Below are 24,816 nucleotides of genomic sequence, written 5' to 3' on the forward strand. Positions count from 1 at the left end.
CTCTTGGCAGTCATATATTCCCTACAAATCACTCCGAGTTATATTAACCAGTCAGTTTGATCAGACATTCCTCTGCAGGGAATTTCTCAACAACTATTAAGAAAAAGATACATAATCTTTGTTAGTTTGAGGATTCAGGAATCATTGGTTATTTGCTATGGAGGAATTAACCAGCACTGGATTTTAAATAAAAAATTAAGGTAATTTATTAAAATTAAGTAAAATGAGATAAATCGGTTTATTTAAGTGACAGCACTGCTCTTGTGAGAAGTTATGGAGTAATTCACTGTATGTTTTCTGTCATAATTCTAACTTACAACAAAACTCTGGTTAGACAGTGACAGTGTGGAAGTTTTTATGCCGGTGCCTAATAGCTGTAAAACCACTGCTATAGGTGCCCTCAAAGCAAACATGAAGCAAAGTTTTAACGCTTGCATGTTACAGAATAGTTCAATGTAATGAGATTCATGTGGGCATGATGTGAAAAGAGGGGAATGTGAGTTTGAGTTAAAATATTTCAACTTCTGCAAAGAAATTGCATCAAGCTGCTTTATAAAAACTCATCAACTGTGGATTTTTTAAAATATATACACATAAGCAACTGATTTGAATTGATTAAAATCACAAAGCCTAAATAAGCTAAAGCAATATTTTACAAAGAGTACTGCTTTTTGAAGATTTAATTATTCAAGTTTGTTTAAAATTACATCTTTTAAAGCTTTCTAAAAACCGCTGGCAATCAAATTGTGTCTCTTTTCTTTTTTGGAAAATTAGATGCGAGACAAAAAATTGAAAAAGTTTGTTTTTATTTTCAAACGCCTCTGACTGATAACATCAGTATTTTAACGAGTCACTAGATCAACAACAAGCATGTCCCAGATGTGGCCATTACTTTTTAGTTAATCCTGTATTAATATTTTATTGTTCATCTCTAAATATTAAGATTTCTGATAACTTAATTAACACCAAGTGTTGATATGGTTATTCTTAAGTTGTGTTGGAACTATAAATGACTTTATATGCATTGAAATTGTTTGTTTGCTTCTTTGTTGCACGGCTACTGCAGGTCTCAAGACAATCATGGAGATGACTACACACTGTTTTGATCAGAGCACTACAACTACTGCTATTCATGGAAATGACTCTGAAAAAACTGATGACTACGACTTGAATGACTTTGCTCAGTTGTTTCAGTCATTTGAGCCCATGTCTATCGCTGTTTTCTCCCTGGTCTCTGTTCTTGGTGTGCTCGGGAATGGAGTGGTTATCTGGGTGACCGGGTTCAAGATGAACAAAACTGTTAACACAGTTTGGCACCTCAATCTTGCTGTGGCTGACTTTCTCTTCGCAGGATTTCTGCCCTTGAATGTGACTTCCTTAGCTTTAGGGTCTCACTGGCCCTTTGGCAATTTCATGTGCAAGCTGAGCACCACTCTAATCTTTCTGAACATGTTTGTCAGTGTCTACATTCTGGTGGTGATCAGTGTGGACAGATGTGTGTCTGTGGTGTGGCCCGTGTGGGCTCAGAACCACAGAAATGTACGCAAGGCGTCCTATGTCAGTCTGTGTGTTTGGATACTGGCTTTGATTCTCAATGCTCCGTACCTTTACTTCATGGACACTGAGCAAGAGTCTGGAGACAAAATAATCTGCTTTGACACTCTTTTTGACTATAAAATACGATTTCAAAACCAGTTTCATCTTCACGCCATTGTCATCACTGACTTCCTCCTAGGATTTGCAGTCCCCTTCACTGTCATTGTCTCTTGTTATGGTGTCATCATCCATCATGTCAGGAGAAACCACAACCTGGCTAGCCAGTCAAGTCGCTCCTTTAAAATTATTGCTGCGATTATCATCGTTTTTTTCATGTGCTGGGCTCCCTTTCATATTATAGCTCTAATTGAGCTGGTTATCTTCACAGCTGATACTCAGAGTAAAACATTACTCCACATTATTGCTATTGGGATACCTCTCAGCACCAATTTGGCTGTTCTAAATAGTTGCATGAACCCACTACTGTACGTGTTCATCAGACAAGATTTTAAGGATGAAGTCAGAAAATCCATCCTAAAAGTGATGGAGACTGCCTTCCGCGAACAGAAGACACACCAGAAAGAGCAAACAAAGCTTTGAATACTGTGGTATAAGGCAGACACTGATGTAACAAAACTATGTAACAAAAATACAAAACTGTAAATAATGATTTTTAAAAAGATGTAAAATTGCTTTTGGGCTTTTTTAGCCGTAAATATTACTCCAGAGTAAATAATGAATATAGCAATTATATATTCTTCTTATTATTAATCTGATGGAAATGGCTAATGGTACAAATGCTGTGATACATTAGATCTGTGCTGTCTTGATTTTGGTGTTTCTATGACGCACGGTGTGGATTTGTGTGTTCTTATATGAAACTAAAAGGATTCAGAAAAAGATGTGAAATCAGCGAACACCAATCATAGCAAGGAGATGTCCGTTTTGAATACTGAGGTGAAATAGTATGAAATAAAGAAACAAAAGTGTAAGCGAAGTGGGCAATTACTATGTTGTATAACTTATTTAGTCTGTAAAATAAATCACCCTGCTGGCACAGTAGTTAGCGGCACAATGGTTAGTGGTAGTGCCTCACAGCGAGAAGGTCCTGAGTTCAATTCCACTATCAGACCGGGGTCTCTCTGTGTGGAGTTTACATGTTCTCCCTTTTCTGGGTATTCTGGCTTCCCACATTACAAAGACATGCAGTTAGAGGGGATAGGTTAACTTGCCCGTGAGTGTGAATGTATGTCTGTAAGCCCTGCGGCAGACTGGTGACCTGTCCAGGGTATACCCTGCCTTTGCTGCAAGACAGCTGGGATAGGCTCCAGCTCCCCCCCCCTGGACAAGGATAAGCAGAAGAGAAAGGAGACAATCACCCCTTGGTGCTTTCTGATTTTTTTTTTTTTTTATCTGACATTCCAGCAGTCTAGCATAATGATTTATAATCATTATGATGTTACTATGCTTAAATTAGCAATTGCTTTTCTTTCTTTTTCTTTTGGTTCATGAGCAATGTCTTTCTCCCAGTTATATATCTTCATCTGTACTGTACAGTTGTAAATACATTTACAAATAAAATAAGAAAATAAAGTAAATGTGTATGAACTGATGCATAACACATCAAACCCTGCATAATAATTTATCATTATTAAATACCCAATGACAGAACACAGAACACATGCATTGGTAATATAGTCGTAACCAGTAGGGAGCGGTGTTTTACATAACAAACACAGCAACATAACAGTAGTCCTGAAAAGAAAAACACAGCTGCACACTGATTGGCTAGCAGCTTTTAATATATTTAATTTAGCAAACTTTATGGCAGAAATCAAGGCTACAAATCATTCAGGATGCTTTCTTAATCTCTTATTCTCCGTTCTGTGCCAACTAGACAGGCAGTAATTAAATCATTTGTTACTTAACATAAATATTTTTAGTATGAAGTACATAAGTGCACAAGGGTGTAAAAAAAAAGAGTTAGAGTGTTGATAACATGAAATAAGGTATTGATATTAAACCTTGTGAGTATGACAGTGTCAACAAGTATGTCAGGTGTGCTGTGAATGCTTGTGAGGTAGCATAACTTAAGCAGCAAGGAAGGTGATAAATAAATAGCATCAGCAGACCATTTAAGTTTCTTCCACGTATACTTTATTTCTATCATCTCCATTCTACCATAAAACAATCAACCTGGTATGCAAAAATCCCACTTGCTTTATACAGGACTTTGCCCACACCTGACCTCGTTAGTCTCTACCATTGAAACAAATGGGTCAGACCAAACAATATAATTCTAAACAAAGAACAGGAATAAGATTATGCATGAAGTTGACAAACTTATTTACTCAGCTAAATGGTTTGAAAAGTAAAACACTGCATACAATATAACTCAAAAGTCTACTTTAAAGAAAATAAACAAAACTATACAAAATGAAAAACCCTTCATTTGGTTACACCCAATGATGCAATCAATGACCTCATGACCCTATATAAACAGGAAGTACTGGGGCGGCCCTTCTCATATACCTGTCTTAAATATAGGCAGTGGCGGTCCTAGCCTGTTTGGCGCCCCGGGCGAACACTCCCTCCGGTGCCCCCTCCCCCCCAAATTGTTACACCCTTTTTACACACGCTCTTTTCTACTCTGTAATATTCTTGTCAATTTTCTTGATATTTGTTTATAATCACCTCTGTCAATCCTTGATATTTATAATTGAGTGATCTGTATATATTAGTGCTATTTCTTAAATGGGTAAAATCTGTAACACAAGTTTAGTCTGTTACTGTTACTATTTTTACCATTTCTTCTTGGAGCAACTGTAACCCACATAATTTCCATAGGGATTAATAAAGTATTCTGATTCTGATTGTTTCAGGATGACCTGCCATTATCCAATGACACATCTGCTTACCTGTATCTTTTGCTCGTTTCTCCTCCTCCTCTTTTCTCTAAACTGAGGACCTGATGGCTTTGAACTTTTCTTGTCCATCTTCCATTGGTTTTAATTTTGCACTCCAGTATGAACACCCATCCCCCAACTCGAGGATCAGCACAACATAACCTAATAGACCTACACCTTAGTTCACAGATTCACTTTGTCTGGGGTTTATTTCTGGGATTTTGCACAACCCAGGATTCAAATCATGAATACATAATGGGCTTGGATTTACAACATCATGAATAAAATGTGCTCTATTTGGAAGCAGCTGCTCCCCTCCCCTTTCGACAGGTTGTGTGTGAGACTTTAAATCATCAAACTGTAAATTATAAATTTTAAATTGTTATTGATCCCTTTACCCCTGGTCCTTATTTTCTTACTCTTCTTATATTTATTGTTTGTTTACTTGCACTGCTGTAACTGGAGCCTCGTCCTCTCGTCTCTCTAGATACTGGACTGTATGTAGCGGAGATGACAATAAAGTTTACTCTGACTTCAGCAGAGAGCAGGCGCACCGAGGGCTCTCGCGCTCACTTTTCGCGTATAGAATTTTGAAAAAACATCGGTGCAAATTATAAGTCTGTATCATAATGTCTCGTGTTTGTTGGTTTGTTTTTATTTTGTTTTATTTTGCGAGTTGGTTATTAGATGCTGCTCCAGCCAGTGAGTGAATCCCCCGCCGCCCCACCCTCTCCTCCCTGTGCCGCAAGCAGCAGGCCCACCTCACTAACGGAGGGCGCCCTTACTCCCAGCAAATGGGCGATAGAAAACCGATCGGTGGCTATGCCATTCCCAATATGGCATCATGTCGGGGCAGCATGAATACGAGTAAATTTTTTTTTTTTGCCGATGCCCGTGATGCCGCCCCCCACCACGATGCCGCCCCGGGCAACCGCCCATGTCGCCCATATCAAAAACCGCTACTGAATATAGGACCTGAATAAACAACATGGACAAATATGGTAAGTATAACCAAAGCAACATAAAGAAACATAATTTACCAGACATTTGCCTGTGAACAGAAGAAAATTCAAATGACCTCATGGTTAGTAGTAGTGATGGGTAGATGAGGCCTCGTGAAGCGTTTCAGCACATTCCCCAAACTGTATTGATACTGTGTCGACACAGTGTTGCTGTTTTGCTCCATACTGACACCTGCTGGACCTTAAATATCATTGCAGGCAACTTACTTGAGACTCACAACAGACACTGATTCAATGACCTAGTCATACTTGTACACTGTAAGGTATTGTACTTTCCATGGAATCTTTTTATATCTTTTTACATTTCAAATATTGTAGACATCTATAAAATATATTGTGAATGACACTAAGTGAAAATTAAAATGAAAGTATTGTGAAAGTAATATTACCCATTTGACTCAGAGTTTATTATAAAATTCTATTCAGAAAAATAAGTTTATCCAATGTTTTTGCATTCAGTCTATTGCGTTTTTTTGACACCATTTCCCCAGCTTTGGAAAACTCAGGCACAGATGAAGCTGGGGTACACAAAAACTGTAAAGCCAGGTGGAAAAAGTTCTGATAAGATGTCTTCCTATTCCCCCAGTACGTTAAAGGATTCTCTGATCTTGGAATGTTTCTCTCCGACACTCTCCACAATACTAAGGGGTTGGCAGTCCCTTATAATAAAATTCAGGACTGCCTGGTCCAGAACACTCTTCCTAGATGCTTGATTTCAAAATAATATAACACATATTAATTTAAAAAAAAAAATGATGATAAAGCTGTTCAGTGTCAATATAGGCTGACCTGTGTTCATTCTCGGTGTGTTTGTCTCCTCATTTTCATGTTTGGCTCTGTAATGCCTAAACATTGAGGAGGTGCTTTTGTTTGTGTAAGAAATGCAGAACAGATGCAACATTTAACCTGCATAAAATGAAATAAATAATTTACACTTCAACTCACATTGCTGTTTTTCCTATTCTGATAGATTACACTGAAACAAAGACAGACAAACTATTACCTTATTTGCAGTTAAAAGATCAAAAAGATCCCACACAGCAGAAACATTTCTTTTTCTTTCGGGCTCCATTTTGTTATGGAGAGATGTGTTTTGTTTTTTTTAATCTTTGCGAGAGTAATTTCGTGTTTTTTTGTGGCGACTCATTCTGTTGACAGATGCGGATGCGGTACTTTTTAAACACAGTTTGGCGCGTTGGCAATGAGCGATACAGCGGCTGTATCGATCACGTGACTTTTTCTTAAAGCGACGCACGCACCGATACAGGCTTTGCTAGGTGAGCTTGATACATGCGTCAGTGCGTCAGTGTTGCAGGACCCATCTGTAGTTAGTAGTGTTTGCTTTAAAAAACATATGCATGGATGTAAAGGATGTAACTACTGCTACCACAAACAAACCCGGGATAGTGTGTGTTAAGCAAAGTTACACCAGCAATGTCTAAATTAAAGCATTATGGCTGACTGTAAAATAACAAGGAAATAAATTATCAATATGGTTAAGGGACAAGTAATAAATTAGTTCATGCCTAACCACTTTGTCACATGCCCCCCCCCCCCCTTTAAGTCCGTTACTCTTCACGGGAATGGGAAAGGAACACAACATTCTTTTTCCCTGCTCTATACCAAATCTTAAAACAATATGGCTGCAGTGAAAGATACCACCTTGTGATTCTTGCGTTGGTCTCTCTCATTCTGCTCATCCACTGCAAAGCTTGATGATCGGTTTCAAGCAGAAATTTACCTCCCAGCAGATAATATTTCAGAGTGTCCAAAGCCCATTTTATTGCCAAAGCTTCTTTTTCCATTGTGGAATACTTCATTTCTCTGGGGAAGAGCTTACGGCTTATGTACTGCAGTGGTCTTTGATCCTCTCAATCACCTTGCGGCAACACAGCTCCCAGCCCAACTCCTGAAGCATCAGTCTGTACAATAAATGGGCACGTAAAGTCTGGACACTGCAACACAGGCTCATTTCACAAACAGTTTTTCAAATCCATGAATGCAGCCTCACACTCTGGAGTCCATTTAATTTTGTTGGGGCATGATTTACGGGTTAAGTTACTAAGAATAGCTGATCTGGTAGAGAAATTGGGGATGAAATGACGATACCAGCCAGCTAAACCCAGGAAGGATCTCAACTTTTTCTTTGTTGTTGGAGGACAATAAGCAAGGTTCTCAACCTTACTCACCTGAGGGCGGATGACCCCACCCCCAATGACGTATCCCAGGTACTCCACCTCTGTCTGCGCAATGTGGCACTTTCCAGGGTTTATGACTAGTCCAGCTGTTCTGATTCGTTGCAGGACATCAGCCAGGTGTTTCACATGGTCTTCCCATGTCTCGCTGAACACCACAATGTCGTCAATATACGCTGCTGCATAGCCATCAGCTCCCTTCAGAACCAAGTCCACCAGCCTCTGGAATGTGGCTGGAGCTCCATGTAGTCCGAAAGGCATAGTTCTGAAACGATAAAGTCCGCTGGGAACCCTGAATGTAGTTAAATCCCTTGAGGACTCCGTTAAGGGAACTTGCCAATAACCTTTACAAAGGTCGAGTGTTGTGAGGTACTTAGCATTAACTAAGCGCTCAGTCAATTCATCCACTCTTGGCATAGGATATGCATCAAAAACAGAGACAGCATTAAGTTTTGAGAAGTCAACACAAAATCTCTGTCTTGCATCATTTTTCTTGGGGACGAGTACCACAGGGCTACACCACTCACCTCTAGATGGCTCTATAATCCCTGTTGCAAGCATTTCTTCCACCTACTGTTTCAATGCTGGCATTAGCTCTGGAGGTGGTATCCCTGATGGGTGGTTGATTCGGACAACGCAGGCGTATGTCATGCTGAATGAGATGAGTGTAGCCTGGCTTTGTGCTGAAAAGCTCCTGTGGCATTATGGTCGCGAGCTCCTCCTGCTGTTCTGGAGATAGATGGCTCAAATCTGGAAATAACTTTTCTTCAGTACTGGTGGGAAAGAATTGCTCTTGAGGCTCTTCTTCCTGCAGTACAACACGAGCCCACAACTGAAGTGATTGCTCCTGCTTATCAATCCACTCCCTCAACATGTTGACATGAAACACCTGGTGCTTTTTACAACGACCTGGCATGTTGAGCTCGTAAGTGACAGGGCCTACTTTCCTGTTTATCACAAATGGCCCCTGCCATTTGGCTAAGAGACTGCTTTCAGTGGTTAGCAAAAGGAGCAACACTTTTTGTTCTTCTTTAAAGGTCCTCCTGCGAGCTGTCTTGTCATAGTTCTGTTTTTGACGTCGCTGGGCACTTACTAGGTGACAATGAGCCAGTTCCTGAAACTGTTCAAGCTTGTCCCTCATTTTCAACTCATAAGAGAGGGAAGAGCACCGTTTTTCAGGTCTAGCTTCCTCCCAAGCTTCCTTAAATACATCCAGTGGACCTCTGACATTATGGCCGTACAAGAGCTGAAATGGAGAAAATCCAGTTGATGCTTGTGGTACCTCTCTATAGGCGAAAAGCAAAATACAACAACTTTCAATATTTAGTATTTACTGCTGTTCACACTTAGCTAGATTAACGTGATGGTGTTGTGTTTAGTATGTTGCTTTGTTTTTTTTTGTTGCTTGTTTTCTCTTCTTTTTCTCTCAACAGGTGATCCAGGAGATTTTTTTTTCTCTTTGTCTTTGTAAGTGCCCTTTCTCACTGTCCCTTTTCCCTTCTGTTTTTCTTTTCCTTCCTCTCTTTCTTTCTCCCTGTCCTATCCCCCAGTCATGTCTGTCCCATCTGTAACAACTGAAAATAAAATAAATAATAACAACAAAGTTTGATCAAATGGACCAATACGGCAATGCCATGATGATCCATTTGGCAAAATAAATCCATTTGGTATCCTTGTTGGTCTTCAGACAACAATTCTGACGGCTAAAGAAACAAATGGGACAGACAAAAAAAAAAAAGAAAGAAAAAAGAATAAAAAAAGAGCAAAAATAGAAGCCATTGATCCCAGTCTTTTCCTGATTCTCTTACGAACCTCCTCAGCATTGATTTCAGGGTTTTATTAAACCTCTCAACAAGTCCATCAGTTTGTGGATGGGGCTCGTTTTGATTCCGGTAATTCCCAGAAGTTTGTAGACTTCCTTCAACAGGTTAGAAGTGAAGTTTGATCCTTGATCTGTCAAGTTTTCTTTGGGAATACCCGCCCTTGAAAACATCTGTATCAGACAATTAGCTATTTGGTGGGCTTTGACCCTTCTCAATGGGAAAGTTTTAGGATACCTTGTTGCATAATCACAAACCACTAGAATGTACCTATCCCTTGAAGTACTTCTCTCCAATGGGCCGACAATATCCATGGCAACACGAGAAAAGGGTAGGGCTGGACTGGGACAAAAAATCGGCCCGGGCATTTTGACTAGAGACCGGCCCACCAAGATAGAGATTGAAAATGTGACGTCATTCAGGGGTAAAACCGCAAAGGATTCTGGGAACTTGTGGCAAGAGGTACTAGCGCACGCAGGCTTTCAATTGAACTCAGTTACACAGCGATAAAAAGAAACACAAAAAATGGCAAGAAGCTGTTGTATTATTAACTGCAATAGCCGGTGGCATGACAGCCACGGGAAGCCGACGGGTAAAGAGATCGTTTTTTTTTTATCGGATTACGTCGTTGAAGAGAAAATTTTTAAGCCATGTTTCCGAAGTAAGAGCCGACGGATGTTCTGGATATACCAAATATAATGTCTCAGAACACTCCAGCTCACATGTTAGTCTGCTCCAAGCATTCCCACAAAGGTCAGTGATTTGTAGTAGTTAATACGTCATTTTTCTTAACATAATTGGTGATATAGGTTACAAGCAAGTCTGGCGCTGAACAGAAATTGTCGCGCTATGCTCCTTTATTTATTGTGCATAAATAGTGAATTGTCCTGACACAATATTGCGTTTCGCTTCTGTTATTACCATGGTATATTGACAAAAACATATACTTTTATTCACAGGATAAAACAGTTGTTTTGTATCACTAATTGTCCAGTGCGATTACAACATACAATATTACTGTCACTGCTACATTTCTGTAATGCGTACCAGAAATTATTTCCACTACTAATTAATTACCGTTGAGCTCAAAGGTTATATTAATAAACGGTTAACGAATCTGTATATATGACGACGATTTGTGAGACTGGTAAACTTACTTTTGTTGGTAGGATGGTCTTTCGTTCTACACGGTGCATTTCAAGGTCCTGTACCCATCCATCGGTAAACTGTACCTGGGCTTGTCGCAGTGACCTGAAGTTACTAAAAACTTCATGAGTGTATGCACTCACACCAAGAACCGTATAATTATAAATCTGAGCGTGGTGAAAGTTGGGCAGCACGCAAACATCTTTTGTCCACTCTGTGTGCTCGTAAGGGTCTGACCCTTTCACTCCTTTGATTTTTTCCTCATATCTTTTCTTTGCCTTTTCGTCGAGTCTGTCTTTGTACGGACCGGCATTGTTCTCCTTAGTTTTGTACATTCCTTTTTTGTGCGGCAAAGAAAAACCAAGAAGGTACTGGAACCGGAGAATGAACGTTTTGCGGTGCTGCAAATGCTTGCATTTGATGCGGTACTTGGATTGTTTTGACACGAGTTCCTGGCATGCAATGCGCGAAAGTCACGTGATCTGTCAATCACTATAGGAAAAACCATAAAGCCTTTGCATGAAAACAACTGCTTTGATGTACACTGCCTTGTTGGTATATATGTATCAATCTAATAAACTTAAACCTACACCATCCTCCCTATTCTGGATTTTAAACAGTACATAGCGGAAACAAAAAGACTGCTTGGTCGAGTTAACCCCGAATGTACAACACATGGTAGAAACCTTAAATTAAGACCAAGAACACTAGAGGTGAGACATGATCATTAATTAATATTAAAATTAATAAATGACAGATTTAGTGATATTTTCATAAACACCTCCTTTCCTTTTTTTGTTCTCCATTTTCTTTAGTTCGTCTATAAGATTGCTAAACAAGGGGGAGGGTGCATCCGGCCTCCTCGGCTGTAATTGGTCCAGCCCAGAGTTGATCATGACCAATTGGCCAATCCAACACCTTTCATTATATATACCCTTCCTAAAAAATTTTTTTTTTAAAATCCATCGGCCCATAAAAACAAAAAATCGCCAGCGGCCCACCGGGCAAATGCCCGGTATGCCCGATGGCCAGTCCAGCTATGGAAAAGGGGATGTCTATCACAGGCATAGGAATGAGTGGGGCTCTGTCTCCTTTCCTACTCAGGGCTGTCAACTGACACTGTGGCCAAAAAAAGCGAGTTACAATTCTGGAAAAGGTTTTAAGATGTCCTAAATGGCCTGCCCAAGGAACTGAATGAGCCAACTGCAAGACTACAGACCTTAAGCTTTTGAGAACAACCAACTGGTCAGCAACTTTGCTACGACGATACAGTCGTTCGTTCTTAACAATGAATACTTCCCATACTCTGTCTGTAATCTGTGCTGATTCTTGCGTGCTCTTAGCAAACAGGGGTGCTAAAGAGGGGTCCTCCCTTTGGAGTTGGACAGTATTGCTCGGGACAACCAGGAGCTCATCAATCTCTGGTTCAGGAAGTGACTCAGCAATTTCTGTCCCCCTCACTTTTTCCTGTCTTCTCTGCATTTTAATTTTCTTTAAATGCGGCCTACTTAGTCTGTCAATATCCGGAATTTCACTGTCTGCAAAGGGCAACTCACTCAAACCTGGCTCTGACTGAGAAGCTTTATTACCAGACCTAGTGACTACTAGCAGACCTTCACATGCAACATGCAGATTCTTCTGCATCTGGTATCTGGTAGGGAAGTTTAACCATTACTCCAACTGTAAGTACGTGCTCCTTTTCATTCAACTTGAAGGCAAACGTTGGCAATAGGATAATCAACATTATCACTGTGAACACACCAGACTTTCACTTTACCACAAAATGTGGTGTCACTAATAGGGATGGGTACCGGTATCTGGTGCCATTATGGCACCGGTTCTGACATAAACGGTAGTAACCAGACTGAAAAGCAGCGCACATTTCGGTGCTTTATTTCGGTGCATTTTTTTTCCTGAGATGTCATACACTTTGGATTCTAGCCAATCATTTTACCTTTCCAAGGATAGTAGGCGGGCCCAGGTACGTACGTTCTTTTAGAGCAGAGCTAAAATGCCGAAGGCGAAGCGCTCGAGAGTGTGGCTGTACTTCACAGCAAAAGATATAAACTCAGCAGCCTGCAAACCCTCTCAAGGCAGGCGTTGCAGATTTGCAACAGTTAAAACACTAACAACCTGATTACCCCACATACATATTTTATGAGTGGTTTTTTTTTTTTGATAATTTTCCCCAAATATCAGATTTTTCCTGTAACTAAAACTTAATTTGAGCCTGAGAGGGTTAAGGTAATAATGTGCAAAGGAGGTAACACCTCGAATCTAATGAAACACCTGCCGACGCATAGCGTTTTTTTAAAAGCCGAGAAATGCACCGCATTTCATGGCTTGCAGCAAGACCTCACACTGACCACATCCACTGTGGGTGTGGTGCCTGTTCTCGGAGTTAGCAACATCCCCCAAGAACTCAAAGAGGAGAGTCCGGGCCCTAGCCCTGTCAGTGTAGCAGAAATGATAACTGATGATGATGATTGCAGCAGCAGCCATTCTGGGTGAGTAGCTTAATGTTGTTCGTGTGTAATTTAAGTTGAGTAGGCTAACCACGTTGTAAAATTAATGCATGTAAGGTGAACTAGCAAACACCGTCGTAGTTACATGCGGCTGTCTTCTTGTTTGATGGCAGATACTCCCTTCACCCTGGCCAAAAAGGCTAAAATGACCAAAGAAAAAGTGAACGAAATTCATAGGGCAGTGACAAAATTAAAAGTCAAAGATCTCCATCCATTTTCAACGGTGGAGTCACCATCATTCAGGTGAAAAATGTTGTATTACTCTGACATAAAAAAATAGTATCTTATAGACTGTATAATACTGTATAAGTTAATATGTTCATAGCTGCTTAGCTTTGTAAGAGTTTTCTAAATTATTGGTGTAAATATGTAATTAGGTGTTTATAGGTAAACTATATTTGAATAAAGGGTGAGCTATATGTTTTTATTTTTAATTTTTTATCTGGTAGAAAAAAATCTAATTAAAATTCAAATGTATTTTCTATTTATTCAGGGAGATGGTTTATATGTTTTATTTATTTTATGTGGAAAAAAGAATTAAATTTCAAGTCAAAAACACTTTCTTTTTATAAATTTAGTTTTTATTTTTTTAATTCAAGGAGATGTCCTCTGCCCTTAATCCGAGGTATCAGCTCCCATCCAGGGATGATCTATCCAACACACTTATACCTGCTTGGTATTCCATGGAGAAAAGCAACCTCATCCAGAATTTGGCACAGGTTAACAAGGTCGGTATCACCTGTGATGGATGGACCAGTATTGCTCAGGACCATTTTCTCACAGTCACTGTTCACTACATCTACAAAGGCAAAATAAAGCAGAATGTGCTTAGCACTGAAGCAGTTTATGAGTCACAAACAGGTCCAGTTGTGGCTAAAGAAATATCAAGCGTTGTGGGGCAATTTCACTTGGGAGGGAAAATAACTGCTGCCACTATAGACAATGCCAGCAACATGGATGTTGCTTTGAAAAATTTGGACTTTTTAAAAGTGGGATGCTTTGCTCATACCCTCAACCTGGCAGGACAAAAGGTGTATGACATTCCTGCAGTTTCCAGCTGGTGTGCCAGAATCCGTTCAGTTGTGGTGTGGCTCAAACGTTCATCCTTGAGCAAAACTGTGCTCAGAGAAAAGCAGCAAATCCTGAGTAAGTAGCGTATGCAGTTACATATCAAGAAGTATTGTTATTCATATTACCTTTTTTATAGTAATTTAAAATATGTTTGTGTCTGTGCTTTAGATTTGCCAGAGCATAATGTCATTCTTGACGTTAAGACGCGCTGGAATTCTCTCTTCCTGATGGTGGAGAGATTTATGGAGCAGTTTGATGCAATCCAGGCAGCTGCTCTGGATCAACGGCTGAGGAAGCCTATGGAGAAGGACAAGTGAGTGAATGACATGAGCATCACTTGTAAGAGCTAAATTACGTCAGTTACCTTTAACATTGTGAATAATTTTCAACAGGCTAGAAAGGTTCATGCACACTGATTTAATGAAGGCAGAGGAGTTTATTAAGTGCATGCAAGTCCTGTACACGTCAACCATGTGTGTGTCAAGTGACAAGTCACCCACATGCAGCCAAATCATCCCCATCCTGGCCAAGCTGGAGGCACATTTCAGACGATGTGATGAAGATAGTGTTTTCACCTCTTCAATAAAAGAAAGTCTGGGGTAGTCTGCAGAAAAGATATCAGGTATTTGCAGACAATATCAATGCTCATGAAAAATAGGGTTACCTTTTTTCAGTATCAGCTCCTATGTTATATCTTGTTTTACTTAAAGGATGAAAACCTTCAGAAATTTCTGAAGGAGGCCACAATGATGGACCCACGTTTTAAAGGCAGGCTAGATGGTGAGGCAGCTACTGACATCTGGGACAGGTTGGAGAAGGCAGCAGTTGCAAATGCCACAGCAGCAGTTGCACAGGTATTTTCACTGTGTGTACAATCTTGTCCTTTTGCATCATGTAGTTTATAAGTTGAAGGAATGCTCTTTTACTATCTATGTGTTCATAGCCTCCCACCGAGGACCTCAAAGCACACAGCGAGGTGGATGATGCTGACATGGACAAGCCAGAAAAATATGTAATTTCAGATTTTTTCTAACACAACCACTACATTCTAAAATTGATCTTTATTTATTTTGCAAACCTCACACTTCTTTTGTTTTTCAGCTAAGAAAGGTCCAGAAGTCACCCTTAGAAAAGCTGTTTGAGGATGAGGACAGAGAGCTTCAACAGGCTGCTTCTCAAGCGGGTAGAGTCCTCTCAATCACAGAGCAGGTACAGAAGGAGCTTGAAATATACAAAAGACTGCCAGGAATTACCTCTGGACAAGACCCTGTGGCCTGGTGGTGGAGTAAGAGGGATACACTGCCCAATTTATCTGCCCTATCAGAAAAATACTTGTGTGTCCCAGCCTCATCAGCGCCGTCTAAAAGAGTTTTCTCTTGTGCTGGGCATGCCATCAGCCAAGAGTGATGCCGTACAGCTCCAGAGAAGGCTAATATGATTATCTTTTTACAAAAAAAAAAAACACAAAACAAAAAAAAAAAAACAACAACAACAACAACTAAACATGACAGGTTTCATGACAAAGTTTGTGTTTTCAATTGTTTAAGCACTGGTTCCAACCAAAGAAGTTATGTTGTATCGACAGAAAAGTCTAACTTTGTTATCATTTTGCTGAAAAAAAATGACTGCGAAAAATAAAAACATAAGAGGTTTTTGGACAAAGTTTGTGTTCTTTATTCTTTAAGCACCGGTTCGAGCACCGTTTAAGCACCGGCACCGTTTCAAAAGTACCATCCCTAGTCACTAGGGAGACAATCTTGCCTGACAAGTGTGCGGCTACTGCCTGAATCCAAGAGGGCAACACACGACTTTCCCTCAATGAAAACACAGATAGTGTGCTCCTGATTACTGGAGGGTACTAGAGACTCAGTTTCTTCCTCTAGCAAGTCAGAACACTGTGGTGAAAGACACATGTAAGTCTTACTGACTTGCTGACCTGGGCAATCTGCCTTAAAGTGACCTGCTTGACCACAGGAATGATATACCACACACACTTCTCTACCATGGCTACTGCTAGTGATTGGAGAACTTTGTTTGGGCCTGTTTAGGGCTCTGTACCCATTCCCATCCCCTGACTTACCCACAAATACAGGGGCTGAACTGGGTTTTCCTACCATGTACCCTTTTTGTGGGCGTCAGGCTGCAAGGAAAGCCTCTGCCATCTCTGCAGCTTCTTTTAAAGTGGTGGGGTTGCGCTCTTTCACCCAGGTCCTAAGCTCTGGGTTAAGAACTCTGAGAAACTGTTCCATCACTATGATATCTTCTAATTGGTCCTTTGTCTTCTCCTTTGGCAGCATCCACTTTTCATACAGGTCTTTAAGGCGCGTTCGCAGCTCTTTGGGTGTCTCATCGTCCTTCACCGTCATGTCGCGGAATCTCATTCGGTAAGTCTCAGTCTGAAATTTTTCAAGAACAGCGGTTTTTACTTTATCATAGTCCATTGTCTCTTCAGTGTCCATAGCAACATATGCAGCACGTGCTTTACCAGTAAGAAGTGGAGCTAGATGGAGTGCCCATTCTTCTTGTGGCCACTGAAATCCTGTTGCAATCCTCTCAAAAGTGGTTAAATAATGTTCAATATCTTCATCCTCACCATAGGGCTGCATCTTCGGGCCTTTCCAACCGCTTACTCTGCCCAGATTGGATGACTGTGGTGCTGCGGATGATTCAGGGGGGTTTCCTCTCTGTTGAACAGGTTGCTGCACCTTTTGCTGCACTGACGGGTTCAGATTCATTCCGGAATCAGCTACTGCACCTTCCAACAGCATCTGATGCTCCCGGCGCTCCGACTGGACCTCCTGCTGCAGTTGGCTGAACTGGTGTTGCATTCTCCGCCACCGTTCATCCTGGCGTTGTCTGTCCTGCTCCCATTTTGCTTCACGGTCAGCATGCTGCTTCATCAAGCCTTTTAATAAAGTTGAGGGCTCAGAGAGACTTTGTGCTTTGGTGCCGTGCTCACCCATAGCTTCTGGCAGGTTGCCATCCTCTTGGGCCTCCTCTGGGGGAAAATCTGTTGGCCCTTGCGGTTTCCTTGACTTGGTTGATTTCTGCATTGCTATCACCTATTGGCCTGGAACCACTGCTGCCACCATTTGTGAGGTAGCATAACTTAAGCAGCAAGGAAGGTGATAAATAAATAGCATCAGCAGACCATTTAAGTTTCCTCCACGTATACTTTATTTCTATCATCTCCATTCTACCATAAAACAATCAACCTGGTATGCAAAAATCCCACTTGCTTTATACAGGACTTTGCCCACACCTGACCTCGTTAGTCTCTACCATTGAAACAAATGGGTCAGACCAAACAATATAATTCTAAACAAAGAACAGGAATAAGATTATGCATGAAGTTGACAAACTTATTTACTCAGCTAAATGGTTTGAAAAGTAAAACACTGCATACAATATAACTCAAAAGTCTACTTTAAAGAAAATAAACAATACTATACAAAATGAAAAACCCTTCATTTGGTTACACCCAATGATGCAATCAATGACCTCATGACCCTATATAAACAGGAAGTACTGGGGCGGCCCTTCCCATATACCTGTCTTAAATATAGGACCTGAATAAACAACATGGACAAACATGGTAAGTATAACCAAAGCAACATAAAGAAACATAATTTACCAGACATTTGCCTGTGAACAGAAGAAAATTCTAATGACCTCATGGTTAGTAGTAGTGATGGGTAGATGAGGCCTCGTGAAGCGTTTCAGCACATTCTCCAAACTGTATCGATACTGTGTCGACACACTGTTGCTGTTTTGCGCCATACTGACACCTGCTGGACCTTAAATATCATTGCAGGCAACTTACTTGAGACTCACAACAGACACTGATTCAATGACCTAGTCATACTTGTACACTGTAAGGTATTGTACTTTCCATGGAATCATTTTATATGTTTTACATTGCAAATATTGTAGAAATCTTTAAAATATACTGTGAATTACATTAAGTGAAAATTAAATGAAAGTATTGTGAATATAATATTACCCATTTAAATGTAATTGACTCAGAGTTTATTATAAATTTCTATTCGGAAAAATAAGTTTATCCAATGTTTTTGCATTCAGTCTATTGCGTTTTGGTTTTTTTGGTTTTTTTGACACCATTTCCCCAGCTTTGGAAAACTCACAGGCATAGCTGAAGCTGGGGTTCACAAAAACTGTGAAGCCAGGTGGAAAAGGTTCTGATAAGACGTCTTCCTATTCCCCCAGTACGTTAAAGGATCCTCTGATCTCGGAATTTTTCTCTCCGACACTCTCCACAATACTAAGGGGTTGACAGTCCTTTATAATAAAATTCAGGACTGCCTGGTCCAGAACACTCTTCCTAGATGCTTGATTTCAAAATAATAAAACACATATTAATAAAAAAAATGATGATAAAGCTGTTCAGTGTCAATATAGGCCTACTTGTGTTGATTCTTGGTGTGTTTGTCGCCTCATTTTCACGTTTGGCTCTGTAATGCCTAAACACTGAGGAGGTGCTTTTGTTTGTGTAAGAAAGCTCCGCAGAACAGATGCGACATTGCATAAAATGAAATAATTTACACTGCAGGTCACATTGCTGTTTTTCCTATTCTGATAGATTACACTGAAACAAAGACAGACAAACTATTTGCAGTTAAAAGATCAAAATGATCACACACAGCAGAAACATTTCTTTTTCTTTTTCTTTCTCTTTCGAGCTCCATTTTGTTATGGAGAGATGTGTATTTTTATTTATCTTTGCGAGAGTAATTTTGTGGTTTTTTTGGTGGCGACTCGTTCCGTTGACAGATGCGGATGCGGTACCTTTTAAACACAGTTCGGCGCGTTGGCAATGAGCGATACAGTAGCTGTATCGATCACGTGACTTTTTCTTAAAGCGACGCACGCACCGACACAGGCTTCACTCTGTGAGCTTGATACAAGCGCCGGTGCGTCAGTGTTGCTGGACCCATCACTAGTTAGTAGTGTTTGCTTTAAAAAACATATGCATGGATGTAAAGGATGTAACTACTGCTACCACAAACAAACCCGGGACAGTGTGTGTTAAGCAAAGTTACACCAGCAATGTCTAAATTAAAGCATTATGGCTGACTGTAAAATAACAAGGAAATAAATTATCAATATGGTTAAGGGACAAGTGGTAAATGAGTTCATGCCTAACCACTTTGTCACAATGCTGGGATGCTCTTGTTCTGGATTTGATGGTGGACCCTCCCAATATGTGGTGGTGGGAGTCAAAGAGGAGGTACTGGTCCGTGTGTGTGGGCTTCCGGTAAAAAAAACCCTGTAACCCCCGTGTGATGGTTATGGGGCTGCAGCCTGTTTCAGTTTAAGCATTGTTTTCAATAAACTGCATGCTCAAAAAAATGTTTTGTCTCACTCCCATTTCTTCTTGTTGCGTGTTGAAGCTCATGGTTCAACCATGCAAAATATGATTTTTTTTTTTGCCCTTTTTCAAGTGGTCTTAAATTTTCCCATATGGAAATGAAATAGTAAAAACTTATAAAAGACTTGCATAAGATGTGGCCTACTTCATATAGTGAATCATATAAGGCTTATATGATTTACTCATGAAAGTGACCACTTTCTCATTACCTTCATATATTGTTTTAGTAAGTATCCAAAACATACAAGTTTCATTTATATAATTTTTCAAGGGATCTTATATCTGTTTTCACTCTTGTATGCTTTTCATACAAGTTTCACACAAGACAGATACAAACTTTATAAGATTTATATATATCTTTTCCATATGGATTTGATCAGGACTGTGCTTTCATCAACAACAACAGCTATTTGCTCTGTATACAATGAACAAGTAAAATGAAAAGATTTAAAGTTTTCAAAAAATGAAAAGATAAAAACATTAAAACAGAAAAACGGTGATAGATGATGCATCTGTTGATGAACTGTGATTTATTATATACTTTTGTTTTTCGGTAACAATCAGTCAGACCTAGTAAAACTTTTCTTTGTTTTATTTTATTTTATTTTATTTTATTTTATTGATTTAAGAAAACATCTAGTTTTCCACTCACTGAAATAGTTACCCATCCACTGCACAATCAATAGTAAAATTCATCTTCTCACCCAGCATCAGACAGCCACCATTACCGTGTATGGCATTGCCCACAAATAATTTCATATTGTAATTCTTATTTCTTTATTGAACTGAAAACCTACTTTTATGGTTCCGTCAACACAAAGTAACAAAACTACATGAGGTGCTTCTCCAAAGACTACAATATTGTAGTTTATACTCCCTCTGCCATACTGTTCAGGTACAATTTTACCAATTTTTATGTTTGACAGTAGTAAAAAAATACTGTCATTCCTTTAGGATGAAATTTGATTACTTTTCTCAACGTGACTCAAACACAGTGACTTAGCAGAGTAACTACACACTATGTCCCCCCCCAGTCCCCAAAAATCCAGGCACCTGCCCATCTTTCAGAGATCATGGGAGAATCTCCAAACTGTGAAATGGTAAAACAGCATAAGAATGATGATACATGGTGCACATGAAGAAGAGAGGTCAGAGGATGGTTTTAAAGTTTGTGCCTTAACACAACATGAAATCAGAAATAGGTCAGCTATCAATGGTAAGCACTATCACTGTCACGTTGCGTAGTCTTTGACCCAGTGTTTTGAGTTTTGTGTGGATTTATTATTTTTCTTTCCTTTGCATTAAGAAGATGATTTAACTGTACAAGGCTTGTACAGTTTAGTTCTTTTGGTCTCTCTGAGTTTCAAACAAAACTTGATACTTACCACACACGTGAAAAAACAAAACAGTTAACCTCAGAGTTTCACAACTTTGCAAAATTCTACAGTCATACTGTTGCAATACAAACTATATACATATCCAAATTTAGTCATCTTCAGCCTGCAGAGAAACTCAACAGCCTTTTTTATAATGATTTTGCAATGATACAGTGACAACAACAGAACAACCACCCACCCCTTGCACAGAGTTATATTAACCTGTCAAATCTTTATTAGGCATTTTTCTACAATCAGTCCATCCAAAACCAACAAGGCAACTTTACTTAAGGTACATAACCTTTGTTATTTTGCTGCATGATCTGTTAGGCAAAAATGTTAACCACTAAACTCTGCAGATACAGATATATTTTGATTTAAATAATAAATTACGCTAATTAATTAACATTAGGTAACTTGACTTTGTGAAACTTGTTGCTTGTAATACAGTAAAATACTGTAAAATGTTGAAATTAAGGCTTTCTTTAAAGCACGTTGGAATGGATGAAATATTTTTATTGAACATTACCAACAGTTGAAAACATTAAAAAAAAGCATTTTACGTGATCCGAGCACATATTTATCATGGTCCAGTCAGTGCAAAGGAGCAAAATGACCAAGGTCTAAGTGTTTCTTTCAAAGATTAAACATCTAGTTGTAATTTATTAATATAAAAATTAAATATAAGTATAAAATGTATAAAAAATTAAAAATGACTTTTAATTACATTTATGTTGTAGGTCTCAAGACAATGATGGAGTCAACCACAAACTCCCTCAATCAAATCAATACAACTGCTCTACCTGATGGGAATGCCCATACATTTAAGTATCCCGGGTTGAAGCAGTCTCTCAACACCATGTCTATCATTGTTTATTCCCTGATCTTTCTCCTTGGTGTGCTTGGGAATGGAGTGGTTATCTGGGTCACTGGGTTCAAAATGAAGAAAACTGTTAACACAGTTTGGTACCTCCACCTTGCTGTGGCTGACTTCATCTTTGCAGCATATCTGCCTTTGAATGTGGCATACAAGATTTTGGGGATGCACTGGCCCTTTGGTAAGATCATGTGCAGGCTGAACACCATGGTGCTCTTTCTGCACATGTTTGCTAGTGTCTACATTCTGGTGGTGATCAGTCTGGATAGATGCGTCTCTGTCGTGTGGCCCGTGTGGGCTCAGAATCACCGAAATCTGTGTAAGGCGTCCTGTGTGAGTCTCTGTGTTTGGATACTGGCTTTCATTCTCAGCGCTCCATGTTTTTTCTTCAGGAACACTGAGAAAGTGTCTGAGAAAGGCAAAATCCTCTGCTTCAACAGCTATGCTATTTCTGATAACTATGAATTACCGTCTGTTATTCAGATGCAAAAGTTTCGTCATCAGGCCATGATCATCACTCGTTTCTTCCTGCTTTTTGTTGTTCCCTTCACTGTCATTGTCTCCTGTTACGCTGTCATCATCCAGCGTCTCAGACGAAACCATGTCCTGGCCAGCAAGTCAAGTCGCCCCCTCAAGATCATTGCTGCCATTATCATCACTTTTTTTCTGTGCTGGGCTCCCTTTCACATCATGAGTCTTATTGAGCTGGTGAAATTCAGAGCTGCTGCTCCAAATAAAACGTTAGTCTATGTCATTGCTGTTGGGAATCCTCTTACTAGAAGTTTGGCATTTTTTACCAGCTGCCTGAATCCACTGCTGTATGTGTTCATGGGACAAGATTTCAAGAAAGAAATCCGCAAATCCATCCTGAATTGGCTCGAGACTGCCTTCCAGGATGTGGAGGCACACTCTCATACTTACTCAAAGACAGTGGACACCAGTCAGAGCAAAGAGAATCAGATTTGAATATTGACATGTGAAGTAATGTAAGTAAGTAATAATCATCAATCTTGCACAAAATCCCCAAAATCTATTTATGCAATTCCAGGTGCCTTTTTCACTTCTACACACAAACTTCAGCGGGCGCTGCTGTTCACTAAGCGGAGACAGCATCAACAAATATAGTCCCGATCAGAAGTTTCAGTTAAAGCATTGTTTTTTGTGAGCATTGCATGCTCCCATTTCTTCTCTTTGCATGTTGAAGCTCTACCTGGACCTTTTTAAGATACAATCGTGTAAAATATGATTTTTTGCCATTTTCAAGTGGTCTTAACTTTTGATTTGGACTGTATTGATGGGATCTTAACAGTTGCGGATTTTGCTTAGAAAAACTACAAATGACAGTTTAAATATTGAAAGTAGTTTGAGCCACTCTTTTAGACAGTTTTCTAGTCGAGGTTTGAGTTGTGACTTCTACAAAATAAACACTTTCATAGATGCTGTTATGTCAAAATCTTCATGTGTGTACATGCACAGACCACATGTGCATAATGTTGTGCACATAAACTCACCGATGTATATGACAAGTTTGTGGCATTAAATTTGTATTGTAATTTAAAAAAATGTAATACATACATTTAATACAGTTTTAATAGACACCTTTCAAAACACTCAAGTACTCTTTATAAGCAAATCAAATAATAAATTCAAAGTCTGGATAATAACAGCTGGAAGACACAAAAAATCAGAGGCAACAACAGGCAAAAAGTAAGAAAGAGGAAAAATATCCACAGGCAAGTCCAGTGAACTGGACCTCAACAGTGTTTGTGGTCTTATAAGCTCTTCCGGGATTTTTAGTTTGCATACTTGGATTAGTGAAATGAATGATTCATATCTTATGCTAAATATATACAGATTTTTCTATTAAAGTCCCCATCTACAGCCTGTTGTTTCTTAGATTCAGCAATGAAACTGAGGCTACGTCCACACGTACACGGGTATTTTTGAAAACAGAGATTTTCCATTTTTGTTTAAAAGAAAAAATCCCGTCCACACACGCAGTTTTGAAAAACTATGTCCGTCCACATGTCAACGCTAAAAACGAAATGTTGGCCAATCAGAAGTCTAGCAGCCTGGGAGGGAAAGACTAAACAAGGTTTTGTACCCTCACAAAACCTTAAGTACTTCCAAAAAATTTTGGTTTTCCTGGAATGGCAGATAATTTTGTGTTACTTTTGTTGGGATTTAGAGATTCTTTTATTGCTACCATATAATCTGTCTTATGATAAATGCATTAATAACATGTTCTACAGTATTATTTTATCAGTAATATTTCTTACAGGGTTCATATTGCATTGAATATGTTTGTCATCACATTCATTCTATTCACAGGTAGAGTTCATTTTATACACATTGCATATCTGTGCTTGTTTAGAGTTGATGTTCTATCCAAAAGGGTTTTAAGCTTCACTGGTGAGAGTGTCCAGGTGATACATGTTGAGGGAAGATGAGAACATAGCAGGTTAATTGCATGCATGCTTACAATACACATAAATCTAGTAGCAGGCCTGAGCGAAGGCCCAAGTGTCTTCTGCTTCTTTTTTGAGACCTGCGCCAATTCTGTCTACTTAGTGATTGATGACGAGGGTCAATTATTAGCCCTTAGAGGCCCTGAAGCTTGAAGTTATTACCTTAAAAGGAAGGTGTTATCAAAAAGAGAAGTTATATGTCTGTTTATAGTTATTAGAGCTGTACAAGATGTACCCTTGTCTGTAAACAATGACTGTACACAATGTATTTTTGACCTGTATTGACGTGTATGTGGGGGTGTGATCCTCTATGCTATAAAACCAGAACCCAATGTATTTTTGTCAGAGCAAAACAGGCCATATGCTGATGGTTGTTCTCCGGTGTCAATAAACTCATCGTTTGATTGCATTCGTCTGGTGCCTCCGTCGTTTGTTGTCTGGTCTGCAGTTGATCGATCTCGCTTCACTTTTCAAGTGCCTTCAAC

At 39.5% G+C, this 24,816-nt stretch overlaps 2 protein-coding genes and 1 non-coding gene across 3 annotated transcripts; all 3 read left to right on the top strand.

Moving 5' to 3' along the window:
- LOC100694021 (chemokine-like receptor 1) lies at window positions 1–3,090 on the top strand. Its single transcript, XM_005464900.4, has 2 exons — window positions 1–200; window positions 1,067–3,090. The coding sequence occupies exon 2, from the start codon at window positions 1,081–1,083 to the stop codon at window positions 2,134–2,136; it is 1,056 nt and encodes a 351-aa protein (XP_005464957.1). The 5' UTR covers window positions 1–200; window positions 1,067–1,080; the 3' UTR covers window positions 2,137–3,090.
- A 9,512-nt stretch (window positions 3,091–12,602) lies between these two features.
- LOC102080446 (uncharacterized) lies at window positions 12,603–15,307 on the top strand. Its single transcript, XR_003222128.1, has 7 exons — window positions 12,603–13,132; window positions 13,264–13,393; window positions 13,750–14,296; window positions 14,390–14,534; window positions 14,614–14,843; window positions 14,932–15,075; window positions 15,165–15,307. It is a non-coding gene; the product is annotated as an uncharacterized LOC102080446 (transcript).
- Window positions 15,308–21,187: 5,880 nt separating this feature from the next.
- On the top strand, window positions 21,188–24,056 carry LOC100693490 (chemokine-like receptor 1). Its single transcript, XM_003459373.2, has 2 exons — window positions 21,188–21,278; window positions 21,727–24,056. Exon 2 carries the CDS (start codon window positions 21,738–21,740, stop codon window positions 22,827–22,829), a length of 1,092 nt encoding a protein of 363 aa, XP_003459421.2. The 5' UTR covers window positions 21,188–21,278; window positions 21,727–21,737; the 3' UTR covers window positions 22,830–24,056.
- The last annotated feature ends 760 nt before the right edge of the window (window positions 24,057–24,816 follow it).

This window comes from Oreochromis niloticus, linkage group LG11 (assembly GCF_001858045.2).
Source record: "Oreochromis niloticus isolate F11D_XX linkage group LG11, O_niloticus_UMD_NMBU, whole genome shotgun sequence".
NCBI classification, from domain to species: domain Eukaryota; kingdom Metazoa; phylum Chordata; class Actinopteri; order Cichliformes; family Cichlidae; genus Oreochromis; species Oreochromis niloticus.

What these genes read in the sequence shown, in the direction of transcription:
- LOC100694021 (XM_005464900.4), top strand. Translation starts at nt 1,081, where the DNA reads ATGGAGATGACTACACACTGTTTTGATCAGAGCACTACAACTACTGCT.
- LOC100693490 (XM_003459373.2), top strand. Translation starts at nt 21,738, where the DNA reads ATGATGGAGTCAACCACAAACTCCCTCAATCAAATCAATACAACTGCT.